Source organism: Pieris brassicae, chromosome 10 (genome assembly GCF_905147105.1).
Source record: "Pieris brassicae chromosome 10, ilPieBrab1.1, whole genome shotgun sequence".
Classification (NCBI taxonomy): domain Eukaryota; kingdom Metazoa; phylum Arthropoda; class Insecta; order Lepidoptera; family Pieridae; genus Pieris; species Pieris brassicae.
In genome coordinates, this window is record NC_059674.1 from 18,245,952 (window position 1) to 18,272,812 (window position 26,861).

Below are 26,861 nucleotides of genomic sequence, written 5' to 3' on the forward strand. Positions count from 1 at the left end.
ATTTTTATTTCTATTATAATTAATAAAATTCAGCTTGTTTTGTACGGTGAATTTACCGCCTGATATGATTTACTAGCAACAGTAGGCACTATAATATAAATCTCAACAACTAACATTGTTAAAAAAAGTTTCATACCATGTGTAATTCTTCTTTATAAATAACGATTAAATACTGAATTTCCAGTATTATAATCGATATGAAATTATACTACAGCAGATACTTTTTATAAAGATGCGCAACGTTTTTAACCGAATATTCACAGTATTTCACAACATGCCTGAAATAACCCGGGAAAAATAGTAATTGACAGCATTTTGTCGTGGACGAGGCGTGTTCACCAATTCTGTGTACACTTTAAGCGTCGGCGCACGTCTGCTTCTGACGTTGAGTCTATTTCGGGCACTCGAACTTCATACTCAATCTGATCTAATAGCCAGAACTCCTTTGTCTTATTTAAAGTATTTTGAACAAATTCGGTCATCAATCTTTATATAAGTGATCCAAAATGGGAAATATCATCAGTGGTTCTTCGGCCAACACCGCGTCATCTCACAAATGTGATTTTGAGGATAGAACAATGGAGAGTAAAAGTGCTTTAAGTGAAAGTAACAAAGATTTTCCAGAAGAAGAATTCCATGATACTGTAAGTGAAGATGAGGAACGAGCAAAATTTAAGGAAGAAGAAATGAATGAATTTAAAAAAGAACTAAGTCTGAAGCGAGAACAAAGACGCGAAATATTAGCTAAACATAAATCTGATAAGTTAAGGTTAGAAAACGCCCTGGAAGAAGAAAGAAAGTCAAAATTGGAGCTTTATGAACAAAATAGGCATCTTAGAGATATCCTTCATAGGAATGATATTGAGATACCAGATAATCTACCAAATTATAAAGATTACTCAATGTTTAAAGATACACTCGATCAATTGACACAAGACATGGAAGACCAAAGAGCTAATAACATTAAACTTAGATGTGATCTGGCCAGTTCCCACAGTGCGTTACAAGCTGCGTTTTCCGAAATGGCTGATTTAAGCGCTCAGAATACAGAATCTTTAAAGCAAATAAAAGCCTTGAAAGAAGTGGTTGCTGTAAGCAAAACATTAATTTCATTACGTGAAGATCAACTCACTGAGGTAAGATTACTGTATCAAGTTCCTAGGATAATAATTACCGATCTATTATGACCTCGCTTAGTCACGTGTCGTAAATCCTGTGTTCGATTCTTGCCATAACTATAATTGTTTCGGTTTGCTTGGCATATCAGACTGACTTAATTCTTAAGATCAATAAAACTACTATACAATGCATTTTTATCTATTACGCCGATTCGAGACTTCAAATATTTAATTTCTATTTGATTGAATTGAGGTTTTGTGCTGATCTTACAACTTGTATATTAATAACTAAACGCCTTGCAAAATATTGATAGCAATTGCAGCTTTATTGATCCTACTTCTTTCGTTACATTAAAATTCTATTGTTAATTCAGTTCATACGTTATGCCTATCTTATACGTGGATCCAACATATTCCGGTCAAAGACTTGGTTGGCGTAATGCGTTTTACGAGCAAGCAATTTGGCTCACAAACTTGAATTTCAGCCAATATAGAGATCTGCGAACTTATAAACATCTTCCTTACACGGAATAAATGACAAGGGTGACGTGTAATAATTAAACTATTTTTGAATCCTAATACGCAAAAACAAATTTTAAACAATAAACAGAAAATAAGTATGATATGATAGTAGCTGTACCCTCCATAGATAGTAGATCTCCCGCGATAGTTCGGCCGTAGCAAGATGTATATAGCCTATATCATTCCTCAATAAATGGTCTATACTCTTTTTTCTCAATATATTATGAGGTTTAAAACAATCTATACTTTTTGATTTTCTTTAATCCAAACGACTTGGAATCCTCATATACAACCAGGCTATTCATTTTTATTTATATAAATACATAGACGAAAAAGTATTTAATGGTAACGTGGGTTTAAAATTATCTCATGAAACATTCGTTTTACGCCTAGCCTAAAGTTGTAATTTTTTTCAATATCTACAATGTACTTTGAATCGCAGTTACAAGCATGTTTGTTTAACATACAACGTTATCTGTATAGTTTTATAATAAGAGTTTTAAAATAAGCACATAGATACCAACAACTCTGATTCTGTTTCAGTTAAAAAACAAATTGACTGAAATCGAGCAGTCTCTCGCTGATAGAGAAGCAAGCATGCTATCTACAGATCTACGACAAGAGTACGAACGTCAGTTGCAAAATATTAGAACTTTGCGAGGGCTTTATGAGGAGCGTGCGCGATTAGCAGAAGTAACAAGACAGGCGCTTGTAAGGGAATTGGATGACCAAAAGTCGCTATATCAAGCAGAAACCACAAGGTAAAACCCACTCTATATATAGGAGCCGAGACAGCGCTAAGTCTATACGCCACTTCAACAAGGCTAAACACCATTCCAACCCGTTGGTGCGTAATAGCTACAATGATTACCCCTTCCCAACAAAAAAGGGCCGAAGGAGGCCCCGTCACGACATGTTCTAAAGGATCTGGACGATCCAATTACGATAGCCACTGACAAATTAAAAGCCGTGCGGCCAATAATAATAAAAATTAAAATTAGATTACGGTAAAAAACCGCCTTCACCAAGGAAGGCGTTGACCTATACTTCGTACTTCGCTCACTCCAGTGAGCTTCCGTCACGCCCTTTAGGCGATTGACTACCCCTCGATGGCCCAAGCCGAGGTCTGAGTCTCACAGGAGACACCCTTGCGCTAGACGCGAGAAAAATGCCCATTTCAGCCGAGCTGAGCCCTAAAGGGCCTTAAGGCTCAAAGGGTACAAAATCAAAGTTTGTCATTCTTTAGAAAATTAATGATGTAGCTCATGGACGATGTGTACATTCAGTTTTAGAATCTTAATAACTGAATTTAAATAATTATTATTTTAGATGTACTCAACTTAATTCTGAAGTGGAAGAGTTGAAAGAGAAAGTAACGAAACTAGAAGAAGAAATCGACGTTAAAAATTACGAAATCTCTGCTTGCAAAGAGGAATTTGAAGTAACGAAGTCAGAAATGTTGGTTGTTAACAAGGTTTGTATAAGTGTTTTACGCTAGTTCCGCATAAATTAGTAAAGCAGTTTAGTTTCTGTTGAATGATTTACAGATATAACTTGTCTAGTTGTAATAATTCTTATTTATTTCATTATATAAAAAAAAACAGATAATATAAATTTTACATATATGTCAAATTATATTAAATCCTGGCCTCCTTGGTCTAGATGGTTTATAGACTATCGTTTCATTCAAAAACTTACATCCTTTTTTAAAAACAGAGCTCACGATTTTCACATACAATCAAGGTACTTAGGTTTCATTATAATCGAATATTTAACAATTGAGAAAACGCTACAATCGTAAACGCTCTCAATAATGTTTCTTTTCAGTTATTCTCGCAAGTAATCCTAGGTTATAAGTCTAAAAAAGACCTAGATCAACTAGTGACAAGATTGGAAGAGAATCACGGTATTTTAATCCACATGGCTGAACAAGAGAATGGGTCTGAGGTCTCTTCGGCGTTGCCGAAATTACTTCTAGAATTGGTTAATCAAGTTGACGACAATAGTGAATCTGAAACCAACCAACTATCACAAGCTAACGACAAAGGTACAAATTTTTGATTTTCTATGTATCCTTGGTTATCTTTGATAAAATATTTTACGTTTTACCTATGGATCATAGACATTTTTTATGGATAGACGTTGAATTTAGCCGCTAACATTGATAAAGCGTTTTTGCTAAATTACAATAGAAAATCCTTATAATTACAAATATGACACTGAAGTAAGTTAAATATTATATTTTAGGCGAAGAAGTTCAAGAACCCAATAAAGCAGAGGAAATTGTCCAAAATCTTCCGAAAGTTTGGAAAGTTCTCATAGAGCTTTTAAGCCACCAAACGGAATCAACTACGAACGAAGCTGAGAAAGTTACTACATGCTACAAGTCTGTGGAAACTAAATCTGGGCCAGTACTTGTACCCAGTGTTAGTCAGACTTATATTAGATTAAAGGCAAGTACATATATTATATAAAACTAATATTATATAAAAAAAGATTTCACACACAAAGCACAGTCAGTCGGTTGAACTATCAAATCAAATCTTATTCAACCTAATGAAAATATTATCATGTTGTCACTAAACGAAAATAAATGTGATAATTTAAAATTAATATGCTTAACCCCCTTTCAGGTGCGTGAGTCATTAAAAATGTTTATCAGAAATGAATGAATCAATATAATAAAACAGCCTCGCTTAAAACAAAATAATGACTAAGATGCATGTTTATAAAAATAGTTGTTACTGTTAAGATTCCTGGATGACTGCCAAACACTTTTAGTGATCACAAAAAAGATAAACTTGAAAATATTCACGTGTCTCTCTCTTATACTCTTATGTAAACAATAAACTAGCGATTGAATAATTATTATATTTACAGGACTTGATCATCGAAAAACTTAGTCTTATAAAAGAGGTCAATCGCATGAAGCAACTCAACACTCATTTGGAAACGAGGTTGCAAGAACAAGAAAAACGGCTGTGTCTTGTTACAACTGAACTTAGTAAGACATGGCACGTGGTAGGCCGATTGCGCAAGCATCATCATCAACTTCACACTCATGAGAAGATACTCAAATACGAATTGCAGCAGAAACGAAAACTGTTGAATGAATTAAAAGAAGAACTTGAATACTGCAGAGAAAAGTGGGAGCAAGCAAGAGAAAAGAATACTCAAACAGAACAAGACTGGAAAAAACTTAGAGCAGAGTTTTCTAGCAGAAAGTTAAAAGATTCGACCACTTTCAGTCATTCTGCTGAAAGTGGCTACAGTGATGAGAGACCGTCAGAGGAATCCTCAGAATCAAATGATGAAAGTGAATATATTCCCGACTCTAAGCTCAAAAGCAGAAAAAATAAAAAGTCGTATGAAACAGCAGTAGATTCTAGTGTAGATCTAAATTTAGCTGAAAGAGAAGATCCCATGAGTGATATGATTGATGTCGCAGATCTTTCTTTGGATACACAAGATGAGAGTCATGAAATTTTCGATGATTCCTGTAATAGTGAGGTATTAAAAAGTGATAAGATTTGCGATGAAACAGAAGACGAAGCGGTTGACATTTGTAATGATTCCTCTCATGAAGAGTTTTCCACAGCGGAATCTAGTTCAGATTTATTAAATACTGATGGAATTATAAAAGATGAAGACAAAACTTCCAAATACTTTGAAGAAGTAATTACATCACAGGGTCATTCGACACAGACTCCAACATCTAGTGATAAAAATCACGCACATTTAGATGAAGAAACACAGCTTAAAGAAGAACCAGAAAATAAATATAAAGAGATATTAAAAAATATAAAGCAGCAGGATCAACGTCTTCACCTGAAAGATAAAAGATTAGATGAGCTAGAAACTAACTGTACAGCTGTTGTAACAAATATTTCGAATACCCTAAATGAAGGACAAGCTATTGCTGAAAAGTTAGATGCGTTACATGAAAAATATAGCAATAAATCTCCTATAATTTCGCAAGACAATAATAATGAAGGCACCGAGGCAGAGGCTTCAACAAGTAAGCTTGATAACGATTTGAATAGCATTTTAGGAGATATTAAAAAGCAAGATGAATATTTAGCACAAAAAGATGAAAGACTTGTCAATTTAGAAAATGGTTGTTCAGAAGTAGTTGCAAATATAGAGACGGTCGTTGATAACAGCGATGAACTTTTAAAACAAGTAAATTCCGTTCACGAGCATTACGATACGGAGGACAAAGTTGAAGACCTAAGTGAGAATAAAACACAAACAGAAGCATCAACATCCAACGATCATGAAGCGAGATTTGCAGCACGAGATCTCCGATTAAAAAGACTAGAGGAACAGACGAAGTCTCTCGTAAATAAAGTCAACGATACGACCACAAAGGGTGTAAAAATACATTATAAATTGGAAGAACTGCACAATATCTACGGATCTGAACATTCACGTTCCGGTACTCCTTCTGAGGAAACAGGTGAAACACAAACCAATGACGATGAAAAGGGAAGCGAAAATAATTAATCTTATAACTTGTAAAATGTCAATTTAAATAAAATATTTATTTCCGATTTTTTTTATTAAAACTCGTACATAATTCAGGTACATTCTGTGTCCTTAATATTAAACAGATTACTTAATTAATTTATATCTTAATATCGGAATTGTTGTATTTATCGTCAAAGTCTTTGCACTTCTCGAGTGAGTTAGTACTGTCTTCGAGAACTGCGATCACAACTCGTTGAACCTTATCCGCAACTTTTCCAGGTGGACTGGAGTAGAGCCTCCAAGCCCAAAGAGACAGAAAGAACATTTCCAACATCATAAGCATGTTTTGAATCACTGTAACAAAAAGGTTTCATTTAGCAAAAATCATATTAATAAATGCAGTATAGAGTTAACGTAACATTAGTTAAGTTACATATATATACCACCAGACCCGACAGACGTCGTCATGCATGATATTAAACAGTATGAAAGTACAGTCGGTATTTTCATACAACGCCATCTGTATTTGAGAATCTAAACCATCCAGGACACCACCCAAACGCATATAAAAATCATTTAAATCGGTTCAGCCGTTTAAGAGTATTGTAGAGTTATATAAATTATTTAATTAATAATTAGAAGCGTAAACCATACGTTAGCAATTAGCGCACACTTGAAGCCAAAATGAGCCCTGTAGTTTTTCCTTGTAATATTACATTCTAGTTTCAGATAATGTCCAATAGATCGATTACACTTACATTCTTTATAGGTAACAAAAGTGTCACTTAAATTAAGGAATACTATACTACCTACTACGCCTAATTATGTTAGTTATAAGCTCATATTTTAATCGATTGAAGCCAGTCAGCCAGCTTCAAACAAAGAGTTTCATTTATTTGAACATCCCTCAATCAACCGCCACTCGAATTTAACTACAGTACCAAACAGAACTTTAATGTTAATGCCCCTTGGTAGCCCGTTCGTTCTGCCATATGATACATTCATTATATAGATTAGGTTTTATTCTTATCAAAAATAATTTAAAGGCGCTATAAAACCATGGTGAAAAGTTCCTAGGCTAAAATATATATTATAATATTTTTTTTATAGAATTTGATTTGATTATACAATAGCCTTTGAGAGCGACATGACAATTATAGCTGTCATACTATTTTTATAGTACTTTGGCCTCAAAATAGGTTTCAGTTTCGGCGATTACCTCTACATCGCAAAACATGTTCAGGGAGCGTTCTTTAGAGGCCAAATCTAGAGAATACGGTGGTTGCGGAAGCAATTGGAAGCCCACTTTAGGGAATTTTGCCATAGTTAAAAGATATTACTATCTAAACGTAACTTAACGTAAAGCAATAAAGCTTTTTTTATAAATTTGACGAATATTTTAATGATCCTAATCCTTGGGATTGATTTGCTTCAGTTCAAACAATTTGTATGACTCAAAACTTAGCGATTACAAAGAGTGGCGAAGTGGTTTTTTTAAGGACATAGCTAAAAGGTTAATCGAGGTCACAGGAGACCGAAGATCTGGCAGCTACTTCGGACAAAGAATTAGTTTAGCTATTCAAAGGGACCTTTCCTCCTTTTAATAATATTTTTTAGTTATTTAAGGTTATTGTTTTTTGTTATATTAATTTATCTTTTATTATCTATTTTAGATATTCAAAAACGTAACTTCACGTTGTCAATGACGTCAAGAATATTTTACGGTGGCCGTGTTAATAGATACGCGTTTATACTCATTAAACAATTTCCGAGCCATGTACTAATTCAACTATGAATTGTTTTTTTGCATTCCTTTTGTTTTGTTTAAATATGCACGAAAACAATACAAGTGGATTATAACTGCTGGACAAATGATACTTACTATGCACAACGACAGTGGGATGCAAAGACATTATACAAGGTAACATAAACAGCTCCGGGACTACTTTAGCAACTCCGCACTGCACTTTCACAATTATGAGCACCAATTGCACCAACAGGAACCTCGCCCTTGGCCTGGCGCCGGTAGCCGCCGCCGCCCTCATGCACATCATCATTCCCCATATCCCAGAAAGTATAGACGCTGCGATAAACGGCTGGATGAACACGAAACTGTTTACGTATAATTCCTGAAACAAAAAGAGTGTTTTATTTATTTATTAAGGAACACCAACAGATTACATTTTCTAATTAACAATATTGGGTTTTATCCTAGCATGCAATCTAATAATAGGTGTACACAACATTGACTCTAATAAATGATAGCGGACAGAGTTTACTTAAGTATTTGTATCTTTAAACATAAATAAATTGAAACGTGAAAAATATTACATGACTTATGGCTGAGATGACTGATTTTTTTTCTTAAAACTAGGAAGTGAGTCATAATACACGTCAAGACCATATCAATAACAATAACAATTACATTGGTTAAAATTCCTAAGTATTCTACTGAGGGGCGCATGTTTACCTAGATTGGTTAAGGACTGAATAATAAACTTTATATGTCTATGGTCTGTATATGGAGGGGTCAACAATCTGCTTTCTTAAACTATAATTTATTTATTTATACATTTCATTCATTTTAACATATAGAAATACGATAAGATAATTCCGAGAAAAAACATAAAATACATAAGATACACAATATCCAAATAATAATTAAAACTTGATAAATAGAAAATTAATAGAAAAAATGTTTAAATATTATTATAATTATTACTAGGTAGGTTAAGAAAATTGTAACAATCACTACTGTGAACTCACTCTGCAAACATTTAAAGATGTCGAAAATGATTTAACGAATATAATCAAGATATTTTACATTATTAATACAACTCGTTTCTCTGCGAGACACTGAAGTAAAATTTGCTTTGCGTAATCCGTGACTGTCACGAAAAACAAAATGGCGCTACAACCTTTCTGATTCTAATGATGATCAGCCCTTTGTACACGATGTTTTACTTCAAACTCAAACTCAAAAGATCTTTATTCATATTGAAGGTCAAAAAGAAGTTCACCGTACGATTTGGAACTTAATGCGCATATAGACAGTAAATCCTTTGGAGTTGTCACGATAGACTAATTCATAATATAAACTAATCTTAACAGTGCTAGTTCAAATTAAAAATAAACTTTTAATAAGAGTGAATTAGTTTGCTGTAATATAACAAATTTGGGTATTTATCCACAGCGTCAGTAAGATTTCCGATGAATTTGAGATCCTCTAAGCCCTATATCTATCTAGCCATGAAGCAAACATGTAATAAATAATGAAAGTCAAATTCAGATTAATTTATAACTTATTAGTCTAATCAATTTAACCTTAAGGTTAAGTTACGTAAAACAAACTTAGCAACGTAAATAAGCCGTCGCAAGACTTATTTATAATAGATGAAAAGTGTGTATTTTTATAGATATATATTTTCGCAGAAATATGAATCAATGCTATGCAGACAGGTAAGAAGTTAAAATTTCGTATAATCCGGTGTGGCCTTTGTTGGACAAAGGGAACGTTGTATAATTGTTTCTTAATGAAGTCCAGTTTATTCAAATAAACATTGTACCTGGCTCGAAAGCAGGTTTTTCTGACAAAGGCCGGCAATAAGTACAGCCATCTCAGCTATTCAATTTTCAAGGACGCTGTCAAAGGAGTCTAGTAATAATAATACAACAATTCCAGGTAAAAATTTACCATACTAAGGGATAATGAATCTTCGTAATCCTAAAAAGTAACTACGAAATTATTGTTGATTGTCTTTTAAGAGATTAGAGGTTTTAAATAGACAAAAGCGTGAGCATCGGCGATGAATACAAAATTGAATTTAATAAATAAATACTTTTTCTAACTAAAAACATAACGACTGGAGTATGGAAACATTCCTCACCATATCTTCTGCCCACAGGATGAGAATGATGATGTAAATAATGGCTTGGCAGATCGGCATCTGCAGTACGAGATATCTAAGCCATGTTAGGCTTTTTCTGAAAAGAATAATAGAAAACGTAAAATATATCATGTTTAGGTGGGTTTCCTGCTTAAAGAAGGTGATAATGCTCTTTTGAAATATTTAAAAGGTACACAAATATCATCACGTAGGCACAAATAAACAAAGGTTAGAATAACAAACTAACGAACAAATTAAAGAACAAATAGAACGTATATTTAAAATATTCATAGTCGTAAAATATTAAAACAAACACGCAAATAACATCTGAAGCTCTGTTCGTCAGGCACTAATGGTAAGAAACTTAGCGTGGCATTTAAAAAACAATATATTTTTGAAGTACAGGAGACAGTTTCATTTCATGTGATGTCCAGATTCACCATCTGGGTTTAAAAGACGTACATATACAGACAATATTAACTTACTTCTTAACTTGAGGTCGTGGCAGGATGCAGCATGGCCAACAACAGCACGGTAGCACCCGGGTCTCCATTTGAGATCCTCCTGACCGTCTGGAAATTTTAGATATAAAAGATAAATCTAATTTTACTAAATTTTAACTAAACAATATGTCTCTCTTCATCTCAATTTCTCATAAATAGACGACATAAGTCGATAGTTTTAATTAATAATGGGAGAAATCTCGTGTAACATGACAAGTGGAAACTTGACATCGAGTACCGGAAATGCACCGGTCTTCTGTCTAATGAATGGGAGACACCGGCTCATACATCTATTTCGATACCTGACACATTGCACTGTCTAGTACAAAAAAAAATCCGGACTGTTTATGCATTTTTTATACAGAACTAGAACAGTCGTTTGGCCACACTCCCACCTGATGTTAAGTGGATGAAGGAGATTCCTATTTATCCGCTGCTTAAATGAACCCATATTATACTGTCTAGGGGAGATAAAAGGGGGCACGGAGTTCCATGCCTTTGCCATGCTACTGTTAATACACTGAATCGTGTATTACAGCAGCTGGGGATATCAACAACGAAGGGGTGAGACTCCAGAGTAAATCTAGGTGTTTAAAAGAGGATGGCGGATCAGATTGTGTAGTTCATGCACTTGTGTAACACCTCATAACCATGTTGTAATTACGATTGGCATTTTGTCGCAAAAACGGGTCGTTAGACGAGGTATTTTAATAACAAACTCAACCCACCTTACTAGTTGTTGAGCGCCACCGCACTCAGCGAGTACCATGAAATACAGGTGATACATCGCAATCATCACAGACTCTTGCGCTATCGCCTCAGAGATTATTCTGGCTCGAGGGACCAATATCGTCACAAACCCCGCGGCTGCGACGATCTGTAATCAAATAATATATGCTCTAGAGTTTCATGCATAATGGTTTTGAACTCATTTTGGTATAAAGAAAGTGTTAGTGGCTTCAGCATGCCACTTTTATCCCTGAATGCATAGGTTCGCAGTAAGCATTAAGAGTTACCGATCAGTAACTCTTAATGAACGTCTCCAAGTATGACGGTAAGGTAGATTTTACGAAAATATTGTAAATTAAACAGTGAATTGTATTGATCAGATTAAAAAAACTAAAAAAGTAATTTCGCGCAATCCAAAATTGATTTGAATTACTAAAAATAGCAAAAATAATAAAACATGTCGCTTAATAATTATAATAATAAGATTAAACGATCTTAACAAGAGAAAGTTAAGATTTAGCTGCTAAAACCAATATTTCCTGTACGAGTAGAAATACCAACGTTATTATGAAACCTTTATGCAATATAAACAGGTTTTGATCCAAGCAAATCTCCTCACAGTAGAGTAATTAGTATATGTTGCTAATGTTACGTACAACTCTTCGGGTAGAGCCGGAGATTCTCGAATCTTAAGTTTATTTGATTTATTTCATACAAAAAGCCAGTGGCGCTACAACCATTTTTCCTGGGCCTCAGATTTCTGTATATGTTTCATGATGGTATTCTAATAGGCAAGTAGGTGATCATTACACCTGACACACGCCGTCTTCATTTTGGGTATTAGGTAAGCCGGTTTCCTCTCGATGTTTTCCTTCACCGTACCTACAAGTGAGCACATAGACGAACATTCCTTTGTTTCACAGCTGGAGATCGAACTAACCTCTGGATTGATTGACGCACGCCTATGTTACAAACTCTTGGTGATCTTTTAGTTTTCCATGAATCTATTCGATACTTACATCAGACATTCGTATGATATGTAATTTTTGGGGTAGACCATAATTCAGTCCGTTGCCAAATATACAATTCAATTACTCATATGACTTAAAAAAGACTTAAAAAAATGTGTGTTTACAATAGTGGTGGTGATGGTGTAAGTCAGTGTGTGTTTATAGAGCCTACATATTTGATGGTTCTGAGGGATACAGGACAAGCCGGCCCGCCACTCCGAAAATGTCAGAATTCGTACGCGTCTTTTTTATTTTTTATGATGTCATTTATTATATTCTGCTTATCTTAGGAGCCTTGAAAAATAGACCCTCAAAAAAAGGCATCAATACACATAACAGAGAATATAATAAAGTTGGGACTAGACATACGCATCTCGTATGGCCTCAGTGAAGTTGTCTTCCTCTTCTCGCTGTCTCTTCTTTACAGAAGGTTGACTGGGATGGTTAGTCACCGTAGCATTCTTTCGTAATTCATAATACAAATGACGTGTTCTTGTAAATTCCGACAGACATATGCACTGCCATTCATTAAATAGTAGTTACATAATACTTAATGTAATTTGTTTCTAGTTGGTAGTTTAAAAAATCATGTGTTTCTTACATGCAATATTGGTTTTATTCTTCAATCGCAAGCTCAAACATTGTCATGATTTCTGAATCATGACTTGAAAATCTTCACCACATTCTTTGATTTATTGTCGACATCCAATACGGTTTTAACATACTTTGCGGTAACTCTCGACTGTGAATTATACCTTAAAACTTCTACGTTACTAACGTTATATAGTTATGACTTTTTATACCATAAATAAAAAGCCTTTCAAAATTAAATAAAACCTATATACATTTTTATCTATACAAAATAATCACTATTTTCTGATTAGATCGAAAGAAAAAAAATCAATGGCCCTACAACCTTTTTAGGTCTGGGCCTCACATTTCTGTATCTGTTTCAATGATCATTCATTCGAATAGGCAAGTAGACGATCAGCCTTCTGTGCCTGACACACGCAATCGACGTAAGATATACGCAGACTGAAACCATTCTTAATAAAATCAATTTAAATCATCTCCGGAATTAGACAGACTTGAACCTCAATTAATTTCAATTAATATGTAGTCTCTCAAATCAACATTTATCAAGACACACAAGACAAAATATATTTAGAATGGCAAAGTGCCCAATACTAGATGTGCTAATATTAAATAACTAAACGTCTTCAATAATTTTCAATTGAAAGACTGAACACTGTTAACTTTGACAATCTTTAATTAGTTTATTTGTTTAAAGAGCAAAGTACTTATAATATAGATAACATTAACACACCATTAATGACAATCGACATCGTAACCACTAGCGAATCTAGCAAAAAAATATTACCTACAATAATGAATGTATCTAAAGACTACGATGATATATATTCATTGTATATAATTTGTAACAATAAATATAAGTACCTTGGTAATTCCTGTCGGCAGACCTGTTTTAAGTTAACACTACTGTATTGTTTTGCTCTCGGTTTAAATTTAAAAAAAAAAACATAAAAAAAAATTTGTTTTAATTTGATTTAATTTTCTATTTATTACTAATTTTTAATTATTGTTATTATTACTATGTAAATTGAAAATACTGTATGTCGTAATTAATATTATAATATGAGAGTATTGAACATTTTGAAATATTGTAATTGAATCAACTTAACGAATATAAATACGAATTTATAAATCGTATTTCGAGACGTTTCGCCGCCAAGTCAAAAATGCGTTTTTGGTTATATAACTTTTTATATCTCTTTATTGTAATACTAATAAATCAAAGACAATATTATACTTTATTTACTAGTAAATAAATAAATGGGTTTATTAATTTATTTAAATCGTAATCCTACACCTAACAAAAATTATATATAACAACAAACAATTACATTAAATATATAGCCAAAGGTGGAATAGATAATATTTACCTACAAAAAGGATTAAAATTTACAAAAGGGAACAAAAAATAAAAATTATTCAATATATTTACCTAAGGGATACGTAATTTGACTGTGTTCTGTGATGTTGTAAAAATGAGGATGAGCAGTAACAATTCAGTCTTATTATAGATGTCGTGTTTTTAATTATATAAATCTAAACAAAGCGACGAAAGTTGATATTAAAACAGGCTTTATGACTCTTCCAATAGTAACTTTTCTTGACAAGCCTAAAAGTTAATTGTGTATTAGAAATTGGGAAGAATGTATATTCCTCTGCCTGATTATAAATGTATATTTTGATTGCTTTATACATTACGTGACCTATGTGTTATTTCCGCTTCACCGAACATATAGGAACATATGCAACACACTTTTACGAGGTCATAAACAATATTTAATCTATCTATATGGTTTCGTAAATAGGTCCTCGACGACTGGGATATCGAATCCAATCCGGGTCAAAGAACATAGAAGAATATAATTACTACATATATTATACAATACAAGTAGAAATCTGACTTCCATTTCAATATGGTTTATATAGTTTTATGAAGTTTTAAAATTGTTATCACATCAATTAAACTAGCCTCCGCTGGCAGTTACGCTCGCGTGGATTTCGTGTACTTTGGCAAGATTTTTTGCTATCTCTTCAACAATAATTTAATGTATATATTAAACAAATATACAGTATTTACAATTTTCTTATCCTACATAGTAATAATAATTAATCAATTTAAAAAGTTTGGTTTCTGTGACCGTGTACATTTAACGCTGGCAGCATTGCTTAGCTGTATTGCCATAGTTATTCGTTGAGCTAGAAAAGCACCAGCTCTGGGGTCACCTGTACTATCTACTACTTAAATATTTAATTAGCACCTGTGCACTAGAACTCCACGAGCCAAGAGTCTATAATTTATCATATTATATGAGTTATACACCTAAACCTACCTTAGGAATCACATTATCTTTTAAATGAGTCCGTTTGGTAATTTTTAAGTTGTTCGTGTTAATAAAGTTAATTAATAAAATGAAATGTACTTACAGGGTAAATGCTGAGTACGACAGCAACATTCAACTTCGTTTCGGCCCAATGACTCCACGCTGCGCGCAGAGTTACAAAATATAGGATGCATAACGCGAGTAAAAGAAATATTCCGCAAAGGAATATTACCCACGTGTATGTGTTTAATGCTGTTAACAAACATAAATCATTATTAATAAAACAATTTTAGATATATATATATATATAGATTTACATGACCTCAGGGATAAGTAGCACGCTGAAGCCACCAGGCCATCAGTGATCTTATAAAAACGATTTTGTATATTATGGTAACGAATTGTAAATAAATCACAATATTATTTATTTATTTACACTTCGTTACCATAATATACATAATCATACATACAAAAAACAAATAAAGCAGGTTACATAAGTTATTAGGCAGCGCGCGGCCTTATCGCTAACAAGCGACTTCTTCCAGGAAACCCTAATATGGGAGGATAAAAAAAGAAACACCTACAGAGGGTAAAGTAGTAGAAGTGCATAATTAATTAATAAAAGAAACTAACAAAATAACATAACTAAAATTAAATAAAGATAAATCTAAAGTAGAAACAAAAAAAGGTGTAAAAGCTAATCGAAAGGTTAATTGAGTCACAATTAATATATATAATTAGGAGCTAATTACGAGGCAGAAGAAAAATAATCAAAAAGAAGATTTTTAAATAAATTTAAAGACTGAGCTCGTCTGATATCAATTGGTAATGAATTACATAGCAGGATATATTGCACAGTAAAGTTGGAGTGAAAACATTCAGTGTTATGAATAGGAATTTCAAGAATTTGATTGTCTAAGGAACGCAAGTCAAAACTACCGCCAGTGAGGACCATACAATTTTGCTTTAAGTAACTAGGAGTTTTAGGATTAAAAAGAACATTAGAGAGGAGTTGTAAAATGTGCATGTTACGCCTTAATCGAATGGGTAGCCAATTAAACTTTCTTCGGAACTCCGAAATAAGCTTTACTAACAAAGTATTAGGAAATTATTGTAATAATTATTACAATGCGTCATCAAACATTGATATTTATTAGTGTTATTAGTGTTCCAACGTTTTGCATGCCTAAACTGACTCGTGGATTATTAATTCAAATAACCGAGGTTGGTTCTCACTTCATTTTTTTTAATAGGATAAGCGGTATTTTACATTTTATTCTCTTAAAAATTCAAACCCAATAAAAAATGATGTCATTCAATACTTTACAGTGGGTTTTGGATTCGTATAATTCGTTTATTGTTATAAACGATGCAATTTGCTTTTCTTTTTGAGGTTATACTTATTTTGGCGCGTTAAGAAAAATGATGAGAGTAATTTTTTACGATGCGCGCGCACACTGTCACAAAAAACCGGTCTTTAAGCATACTTTTACACTTCTGAACCTTGATATTTCTCGATTTATTTGGAAAAGGCGTAACTGCCTTTCACACGGCCCTTCGACCATGACCCTCTTAATTCGCGAAACAAAGATCCATTATCACATCCCAAGAAAAACTTCACTTCAACAAATTGTTAATTTATTCACAAGATTGCGGTGTACTACCTAATTACCTAAGGTAATTCACATGAATCATCCTAGAAAATAAAACATAAATTGGTGTGGTGTTACGTTCATATACAAACTGTTAAATGGTCAAATACAGAACAGTAATCTCTAATAGGACATTAATATTGTCGTCCTATATTCATTCCCAACGTTTAAAATCAGCAGAATTTTCCTAATTCCGCCTGCAAACACCAAACTAGGAGTTCAGGCAACTCTTTTGAATTGTTCACTACCTATATAGAGCTTGATTTATTCGGTAGTGGGTTAATCAATTAACCCAGGTGATAGGCGGGGCAGTGCCACGGGGCCCTCAAGCTCAGGGGGGCCTGAAATCCATACCAGAAATCTCGATCGAACTGAACTTTTGAAAGTTTCTCCCATTTCTGAAATAAATAGGTTGCAACCTCACTTTATTCACGACAAGTAAGTTGAGAGAAATTCTAAAGTTATGCTTAGGGAATTCCCCTAAATTCTTTCTGTAGGTTGGCTGTGTTGTCAATTTGACGGATAGTGATATGTGCGTAAAGTTAAGACTTTTTTTCGAGAACGGTTAAAAAATTGATGGTGTATCTGGAGTAAGTAAGCTAATGTCAATAAACTTTTTTGTACTGGTCAATATAGTGGTTCAATTTTATTTTATTTTACCACCCAATAAATCGTGTCAAATCTATAGATTTCGGCTACAGTTTTTAGTTTAGTTTACATAGCAGTGGGGCCCCATATTTTAATTTGCCCCAGGGCCCTTAGTTACCTAGCTACGCCAGTGTGTTTTGCTAGTAGGTATATAGCTATATATATATAGCTATCATTTCACTATATTTTTATTTTTTGTAGCATTTATGTATACCATAATTGTCATATACATATGTATTTTATAACATATTTTAGACAAAGCATTATGTATATGGTGAAATTTAATAAATAAATAATTTGTTTTCAGTTTTCTTTGGTTTAAATTGTTTAAATATATTTTGTCCATTATTGTACATACTTGTTTTATGTTACATATATATTATTAATCTATGTAATCTATTTTAGCTTTCTGTATTGTCTAAGTGTTTTGTTTTATAATATGTATGTCAGCTGTAAGATTACTAATAATTAAATAAATTAATAAATTTAATTAAAATGAATTAAAACCCATTAAAAAAAGAACAATCGCTATCTAGAAACTTGCAAAATATAATCCGGAAGCACAAAGGACTACAATATAAAAAAAATACAATAACTAGTCATGGACATCGCATCATTAAACACGTTTCCTATAATAATGTTAACCAGAAATATTTTACGGAATCTGCGGAGGTCATTAGGTTAACAACTTTTGCCTTTCATACTTAATTTAGGCTACGGATCAGGAAATCATGGCCGCAATCATGAGTGACCAGCATATCTTTGATCAAAGTAATTTTAACTTGGGGAATTTGAGATAATTCTGCAATTGGTGTAGCTAATTAAATTACATTTAAAAATCTCGCCATCTGAATATTAAGAAAGATCCAAGCATTCTTAAGAAGCGCTTTATGGGCGTATTTGAAACTTAATGCGCATACGCAACACTAAAATAGAATTCGTTAAATAAATTATATAAATGTATAATGTCTCCATTATCGTATTAAGCAATACTAGACGAAACTCGCTTCGTGCTAGGACTTTCTATATACACGCAAAATAATACGTAAAATATAAATTTATAACTAATTTTGATCACGCGATTTTCAGAGCAATCAAAAAAGGAAAAGTACAAATTTATAACTATCCCTTAGGTCCTAAACAAGTCAAAATCAGTTTCTCGAATGCTAATAAACTTACTAAAATATTGGTTACAGCTGCCCTAAACGCAATTCCTCCGCATAAACGATGCCAATTTTTTTGTCACATGATATTGAACCGGGAAGCAGTTTTACACTATTATCGTTATTGAAATAAAACTAAAAGCTTTGCGTAATCAAATTATAATATGTTTTTAGGTCTCAGAATTATGTATCTGTTTCATGATCATTAGTAATATTATATTAATAAGCCTATTAGACTATTAATATAATATTAATAGTCTAATAGGCAAGTAGGTGATCAGCGTCCTGTGTCTGACACACGCCGTCTTTTGGGTCTTAGGCAAGCCGGTTGCATGCAAATGTCAAATTAATTGTCAAAACTTCATAATAATAAGAAAATTTCATAATAAAAAGTTAAGTTATTTATAATTTTTGTCAAAACTTATGTTTTAAATACTCTCCCACGCTATAAAGGCACCTTGCCTTTTATTACATTACACGCCAGGAAGATGATTAAATAGTTCGACAGTCATGGCGTAACCAGTGGCGTAGCGTAACCAAGGGCCCTGGGGCAAATTAAAAAATGGGGCCCCACTGCTATGTAAACTGATTAGGTTTTATCAAATGAAGATATGAAATATACAAATACTTTAAAAATGCTAAGCTACTTAAGCTCTTTTTATGCACTGTACGGTTCCTGGGCCATCAGGGCTCTTTAATAGAGTATTTTTGGTTGACTCGATATTAACCACTCGCGTATAGTGAACAATATGAGCGTAATAATGAAGTGCCAATTGCTATGAACCGAATTAATGCAATTTAAACAGTCAAAGAGAGTGCCTACGTCTGGCTATGGTGTCGGAGTGTAATTCCGACGATTTAGGAAATCGTCACGCTTATTAGTGATCTAAATGTACAGCCATGGCACGTACATGCACTGCAGGTACTAAAAACTATTAGATTATGCTCCAGTAGGTAGATACTCACTGTTTACTGACGACGTTAAAAGGAAAACACAATGATACGCTACAAGTGTCGTTAGGGAAGCCCCGGAAAATTATCACCGTTAGTGTTACCACATTTTACGGTGGAGACCACGAACGATCTCCTGCCCGCGGACCTGAATTATGTACCTACTGCAGGTGACTTGCATTTTTTCGCGTTATACAACAAGCTGGAGCCGAAATCTATAGATTTGAGACGATTTATTGATGGACATATGAGTGGTAAAATAAAATAAAATTGAACCACTACATTGACCAGCACAAAAAAGTTTATTGACATTAGCTTACTTACTCCAGATACAACATTATTTTTTTACATTTACGCACATATAAAACGCACATCGATGAATAATAAAAGGCACATATCTGTCAAATTGACAACACTGCCAACCTACAGAAAGAATTTAGGGGAATTGTCTAAGCAAAACTTTTGAATTTCTCTCAACTGACATGTCATGAATAAAGTGAGGTTGCAACGTATTTATTTCGGAAATGGGAGAAATTTCCAAAAGTTCAGTTCGATCGAGATTTCTGGTATGGATTTCAGGGCCTCCTGAGATGAGGGCCCCGGGGCACTGAATCGCCTAGCCCCTGGGTAGCCTCGCCACTGGGCGTAACAATTTTTTTAATACATTGAATATACAGGTGGGTTTCTTTAAATGTTTTGAACAATTTTGGATGTTTTTATACAGTAATAACTGTTGCATATAACTCGGTACTGTCAAACTACTACCTACTGACCAACAGTGTTTATTAAAAGTACATATTTATTCTTTCATATATTACTAGTATTCTTGTGTATTAGGTGCATCTTGAGATTTTTTATTTATTTAATACAAGTCACAAAATAACGGCAAACCCGATTTTAGCAGATGATGCAGATATCAGATCGTTTGATCTTGCTGAATGATGTTTAACACAACATCGGTTTTTGAATTACTGTTATTACATAAATTACTCGCTGGCCCTGACATCAAACAGGACCATTCTAGAGATATGAGATACATTTTTGTGTCTATATACCATACGGAGGGAGAGGATCGCTCTTTTGTGGCATTTTGTTCCATCAGCATATTTGAGCTGCACAGTAATAGCGAGGTTAAAAAATTAAGTAATTTTAGACTCAGAAGGCAAAGAAAACTGGTGGCGCTACAACTTTGTATCTGTTTCGTATCATTTGTTTTTTTTAAGGCATGTAGGCAATCAGCTTACTTCTGTGTTCCATCGACTTTTTGGGTCTATAGGATGCCGGTTTTCACACGACGTTTTCCTTCAGGGTACAAGCGATAGTTAAATGCGCACATGGACAGAAAGTCCATTGGTGCCAGGGATTGAAGCTGAAACCACAAGGCCAACTGCTTTTCACAAAATGGCAGTTATTTTTTTTTCTATTTAAAGGTTAGTTCAGAATCTATTATATCATGTAGTCTGTGTACCACAAAGAACAGTTCGGTGGCCGATACACAATCTTATACTGGAATAATAAGTCCTGAGTACATACATCGTTACAATATCTTCTTACCAGGAAGAAAGGCACACAATATCACCAGCCGTAAGGATTTGGAGTAATTCTATTAGTTTGGGAACAAAGAGAGGTTAGACTGATATTAGCTAATACTTTGCCTCACGATAGTTCTCAACAACGCACTAAACACTCACTATAAAATTCTAAATAATGGAAGTAACTATTATCAATTATAATAAACAAAAAGTATATATCAAAATAAAAAATGTGTCTAACGTAACCCGAGTATATCTCAACAATGACTCGACTAATAAATGTGACGATCGGCCGAGTAAAAATATTTGGGATCACCCTCATAAAAATTATTAAATTGAAATTATGTATTTCGAACACTACGTCTACCTAAACCTAGAGTTATTAGAATTCCTAATCTATATATTTTTATACGTGCCTACGACTCGCCTATCTGCCATTTTTAATGTTCCAGTAAATACTGTGTCTCACTCTTACAACTTAATTACTAACATTAATGAAAATATTGATATATCACAGCAATCATCCTGCCTAACGTTATTTTGTGTTTTACTCTCTTAATGAGGTTTAAGTTTCTATTTAGTTCCAGTTTATTTTTTTTCTGTTTCCTTACGTTTAATTTTTCCTCGCTTGTTTAAAATTTTTATGTTCCAATAATTTATGTGTGTAAAATTTGTATAAGAAAATATGACTTATATTTTCTTGTATATCTAAAGCATACTCGTATATATTGTTTTAGGACTTATAAATAAATCAATATAGTACTATACCGGTATTTTAAGGAGCTCTACGTAAAAGGTTTTGAAGTCTTAATAAGCACATTAAATTACTATTGGTCAGGTATTTAATAAAATGCCACGATTGTTTGATTTAAATTAATTCCCAAATTCTATTGGAATTTACATTAAATGGTACAATGGTTTTGATAACAACTTTTTCTTACATAAATATCTTACATATAAGTATCTTTATCGACCGTCAGTATTCAAAAAGAACTTTAGTTTACGGTCGTATACCAATTCATATCGAATATTTTTTGCTGATTCCGACGTAGATAACGCAAAACGATAAGATAACAGTCAAGTAGATTTGTGTGAAGTTGTTAAATTCGTTTTAATTGCAAAATGTCGTTTGCTCTTCATCGTCATCTATGTATCTATTACATTAATAAATTTTTGAGGAATAAAATGTTTACAACTAGCAATTCATGACTAAAGAGAACAAAACTTGCGTAAATCGTCACGTTAACTCATTAAAAACTCTTAAAATAACTCTCGAATTTCAATATGTTTATTGAATTTATCTATGGTATATGTTACAAACTCTTTTATCTAAAGTGTATGATAATTTAAGTTAACATAAATGTTACAAAAAAACACAATGTAAAATAAAAATGACAGATTTTTTTTGTTAGGAAAGAAAAAATTACCAGCATAACTAATTTAATCAAGGTGGCATTATGGCATATTGATTATGATTTCAGGTCTAGATAGTTTATATAGATACCAAAATACTACTTAAAAGCCTATAATAAATATGGATGGTATAAAATAATAAACACGCTAACTAACCCTCTCAGATTTTTTGGAGTCGATTTATAATCTAATATTAGTCAAAGAAGCAACAGACAATAGTTTCACTAGAAGCAACAGACAAAATTCGATACAAAGGGCCCTTTTGTATCTTATCTCTGAAAATACCATGCCAGGCATATATTGTTTGCAAAAATTTCTTTGTATCGTAAAACTTTTGTGTGCATTTTGGATGCCTTCAATAAACAATTGTTGCATTGTCAATTATAAGAAATAAAAGACCAACCCTTTATAATTGTATACAGTTATTAATCCTTTTTCATAGAAAAACCAATCTAATTATCTAAAGTACTCTATCGTTTCATTCTGCCAAATTGTGTTTACGTTGTGAGGGAAAGAGACAAGATGAACACTTTCGTTAAAACTGTGGAATTTACACAGTTTTTGTAAATATATCAAGTGCTCGACTTTGTTATGTTGTGTTATTCATAAATGCTATTTTAAACTATTTAAATGTTTAATATATTAACTATATCGTTACTATTTCCTTAAAAGTATGTACCTTGCAAAACAGTGAATTTACTGCGATGTGCGTATGTTGTGAATATTCTTTCCATTCGATTGAATTATTTATTATTTTACGTCTAGTAATAGACAAAAACGGCTAGAAGGAGACAGAAAATATTGTATCCTAATTAATGCAGACTGAGAAGGGATGAGCTAAAATAATTTAGTCTATGAAAAGGTTGGATAAATTATCTGTGTAACTTTCAATCTAGATTTTATCTTCAAGACCATATATCTGTGTTATCATTAAATCATTGTATGTATTAAGGGGCCTCTACACGGACAACACTTTTAATGAAATATGTGCCGACTATATCCCGAAAATACATCAAAACATGTAAAGGCAGCAACAAACAATGTATATCTTTGCAAAATATTTCTGCAACAGTATTATTATTAGTACATTATTTTGAGCTAAGAAAAAAGTGATTCGACCTTATTTCAATGGACATGGACACTCGGTGAACAATTATTTCAAAACTACACGAATGCCAATAAGTGACTTTGAAGTTTGAACACATTATTCACAAGAATGACACATAGAAAAGACATGTATTAACATGAGACAACGTAGCACGAAAAAGGGACGTAATTAATAAAGCGAGACAGCAATAATATGGCTGAGAAATATTGTATTTTCGACTACAAAGCGATCGTTCCTTCGACACTTAACATTCATCGGACATCGGAAAAAATATTTATACTACTGCTAAAAATATTGCCGAGTATTGCATTCTTTAGCTGCTGACTGATACTACCAGCCACACCCTTGCAGTAATTTTCGTAAAAAAATGGCCCGTCTAGAAGCCTCTTTAGAATTGCAGCCTATTATCCATTTCTAGGCTATCTATTAAAATCAACAAAGTTCAAGATTTAGACTAGATAAGAATTGACTTTGAATGTAATTGATATTAAATACTGTTTTACATTAATCAACTTATCAAACTGAATTATTTTTTTAATTAAATTTCTTGACAAGTATAGTTTGTAAATACATATTCATTAATACGGGTTTATAATGAATAAGGACTTACGGGGAACATGTAATATGCAAAGGTTATTTGAATTTTTATTTAATATACGACCTTTGGAAAGTTTAAATTGTCAGTTTTTGTTAACAATAAAAATCTAAACATTGAAACAATGAGATTCCATATTCGATAGAGTATTGTGAATCTTATTATTATTATGATTTATTTCAAGATTCAGAAGCGAAGCTTAGCGATGAGTACGTCAAAAATTTATTTGATTTGACATACAGGAACTATCGTTCAAAAACAAAAACTGGTACATAACTATCTGCTGTAAATGCATTACTTTCTCAACAACTTTAGCTTTTTACAGCTACAAATAAGAATTAAAATGTTTTTTATTGCATTGTTTTGTGAAGTGATTTATTTTAATACTGATTTAAATTTCAATTTAAACAAATTAATTTCAAGCACCAGTTCAGAAATAGTCCAAGAGGCACGAAACTGGAAATCGTTTAAGTCTTTTCCTAAACACTTTGCAACAGGTTTATACGATTCGATCTTCCAAATTACATATATCTCAACTCTCAAGTTACAACGAACTCTGTCCGAACATAGACTAGAATAATTTATCGTCTATACGCGTAAGAAAATTATACATAATGCAAAACATGTGTGGATATTACTTGTTTGTTTGGTTCGCGTTGTCTCTGAAACTATTGGGTGGAATTGAAAATACCTTTGCGTTTATAGGCTATTTATCCAAGAAGGTAATGCTGCTATAACATCATATCGTAAGTAAATTATATTAAAGATGGCAACACTTTATTCAGACGAGAGCAGTTCTAAAGAAAACCCGTTTTATTATAAACCAGGAAAATATTTCAGACTTAATAATAATTAGTTTAATTTGTAGTTTTCCTCACAGATTTAGGAAAATATTGTGGTTCTAGTTCAAGAGGTTCTATTTCAAATTTATTACAAAAATAACTTAATATAACGATAAACAATAAATATACATAAAGTAAAAACGTGATTTATACAAATAAAATATAATGTGTTTATAATCTAATTAGTAGAAAGTTGGAAGGAATTGCTGTTTAATAAGTTTTTGATGCTTTCACTCATAGACCATAGAATACTAGACCAGTTTTATTGGTTTTTTAATTAAAATTGATAGAATTTTGGGATTTAAAAGAGTAAAAGCAAGTATTATTGCTTCGTTACAGACGAATTTGCAAGTTTAAGATAAGATAGAACTATGAACCATACTTAAAAAAATGTAGCTTAAATTTGCAATAAACTCATTTTTAATATAATTTTTGCTTGAACCTTTTGTGTTTTAAATTACCTGCATAGTAAGATCCTGTGTCAGGTGTAATGCTATAACTGTGGCACAACAATGTTGTGTTGACAGCTTTGTTGATTTCGGGTAGATGAGTTGCAATATGCCTTGCCGCCAAAACACGGGACCCGCTGCTAGCTTCCGATACTAGATCCATTTTGAAATAAATCTAATTGACAGCGACAGTTTTATTCCATTTTTGAATTACGCGGTTAATTTTAATGTCGCGCGATACAGTTCAACTCAGCGGTTCTCCAACGACTGCTACGATCAACGATGCCTGCGCTGCGTTCACTTTCTTTCGACATTCGGCTGCGCAACTCATTGTACAATAACCCAACCGACATACTTATTCTACCATATTACGTCTACATATCTACTTGATAAACCTACACGTACGTCAATAAAATCATCACATTCATAACCCTCATTACTCTCCTTATAAAAGAATTGGTATTAATTAATTGGAGCATAATTTTCTACACGTAGCTTGTACATAAAATATGTTCAAGAGTTCACAACTTTTTCCGAAAAGTGATTTTCACTTGCGTCTTAAATTTGTAGACTAACCTAGTCTATGGGTTACGTGTTTTAAAAGTTACATAAAGTTATGGCGTTATTCTGTTGATAACACCACACCATACCATTACAATAAAGCGAACAGTTATTGCGTATTACATTTGGGCAGGCACCAAATGTTGGAAAAATATTCAAATTCTAGATTTCAGACAAACATTTTGAGGGTCAGTTGTAGGTGAATCACGAGCTTTAAGGGAGGCTTAGCTTAATTACATGGCTCCAGAGAACGCAATTGGTTCTCTGAGAATTGGTTGCGTTTTTTTGGGATTTTATAAATCTGCGTTTTGCTACTTTTAATAACGACAGTTTTTTTTTTCAGAATGATATTTATATCTTTGTATTTAAATGTGTTAAGCACTGATTTTGTAAAAGTTCCGCGAATCCAAAAAAAACATCGTCAATTACACGGTGTATTTTTAGCTAAAACCAATTAGTTATAGACTTGACAAAAAAAATCGACAATCGCGTCTCGCCATCACTAGGTGGAAATCACAAACTAAATACTAATAAATTAAATAAATAATTGTGAATTTACTTGTAACGCGCAATTGTTATTAGGAGACGTTATCAGCAACTTTAATTCAGTTAAGCTAAACTTGTTTAATTACTTTAAATTTAGACTGCATTTATTTATTTACCTCCGTTGTTTAGCATAACAGACCTATTGAATTAAACTTACATTAAGACGCAGTCAACACGAGTGCATACGTCTCAGTCCCTAAAAGCGACAGGCCTGAGGCAAAATCACTTTACGAAGGGCGTGACTCAT

General features: G+C 32.9%; 2 protein-coding genes across 3 annotated transcripts; one reads left to right on the forward strand and one right to left on the reverse strand.

The window, feature by feature from the left end:
- Positions 1-320: 320 nt before the first annotated feature.
- On the forward strand, positions 321-6,193 carry LOC123715066 (repetitive organellar protein). Its single transcript, XM_045669883.1, has 6 exons — positions 321-1,136; positions 2,184-2,401; positions 2,970-3,114; positions 3,468-3,687; positions 3,888-4,093; positions 4,521-6,193. The coding sequence occupies exons 1-6, from the start codon at positions 507-509 to the stop codon at positions 6,144-6,146; spliced, it is 3,045 nt and encodes a 1,014-aa protein (XP_045525839.1). The 5' UTR covers positions 321-506; the 3' UTR covers positions 6,147-6,193.
- LOC123715068 (organic solute transporter alpha-like protein) lies at positions 6,189-25,761 on the reverse strand. 2 transcript variants are annotated; one of them, XM_045669884.1, is made up of 7 exons: positions 25,520-25,761; positions 15,258-15,406; positions 11,229-11,377; positions 10,483-10,569; positions 9,998-10,094; positions 7,993-8,239; positions 6,189-6,464 (listed from the first exon to the last, which is right to left on the reverse strand). In XM_045669884.1, exons 1-7 carry the CDS (start codon positions 25,668-25,670, stop codon positions 6,268-6,270), a joined length of 1,077 nt encoding a protein of 358 aa, XP_045525840.1. In that variant the 5' UTR covers positions 25,671-25,761; the 3' UTR covers positions 6,189-6,267. The 2 variants fall into 2 exon arrangements, with proteins under 2 accessions (XP_045525840.1, XP_045525841.1); XM_045669885.1 differs by lacking the exon at positions 25,520-25,761 and adding an exon at positions 23,193-23,277.
- Between the last annotated feature and the right edge of the window lie 1,100 nt (positions 25,762-26,861).

Bases quoted from the DNA above. Each gene is read 5' to 3' on its own strand.
- LOC123715066 (XM_045669883.1), top strand. From the start codon at position 507: ATGGGAAATATCATCAGTGGTTCTTCGGCCAACACCGCGTCATCTCAC. The intron at 1,137-2,183 runs GTAAGATTACTG...ATTCTGTTTCAG, and splicing joins GTGAAGATCAACTCACTGAG to TTAAAAAACAAATTGACTGA. The intron at 3,115-3,467 runs GTTTGTATAAGT...GTTTCTTTTCAG, and splicing joins AAATGTTGGTTGTTAACAAG to TTATTCTCGCAAGTAATCCT.
- LOC123715068 (XM_045669884.1), bottom strand. From the start codon at position 25,670: ATGGATCTAGTATCGGAAGCTAGCAGCGGGTCCCGTGTTTTGGCGGCA. The intron at 11,378-15,257 runs GTAAGTACATTT...ATTTGATTACAG, and splicing joins TCGTACTCAGCATTTACCCT to ATCGTCGCAGCCGCGGGGTT. The intron at 10,095-10,482 runs GTAAGTTAATAT...TATTCTTTTCAG, and splicing joins CCACGACCTCAAGTTAAGAA to AAAAAGCCTAACATGGCTTA.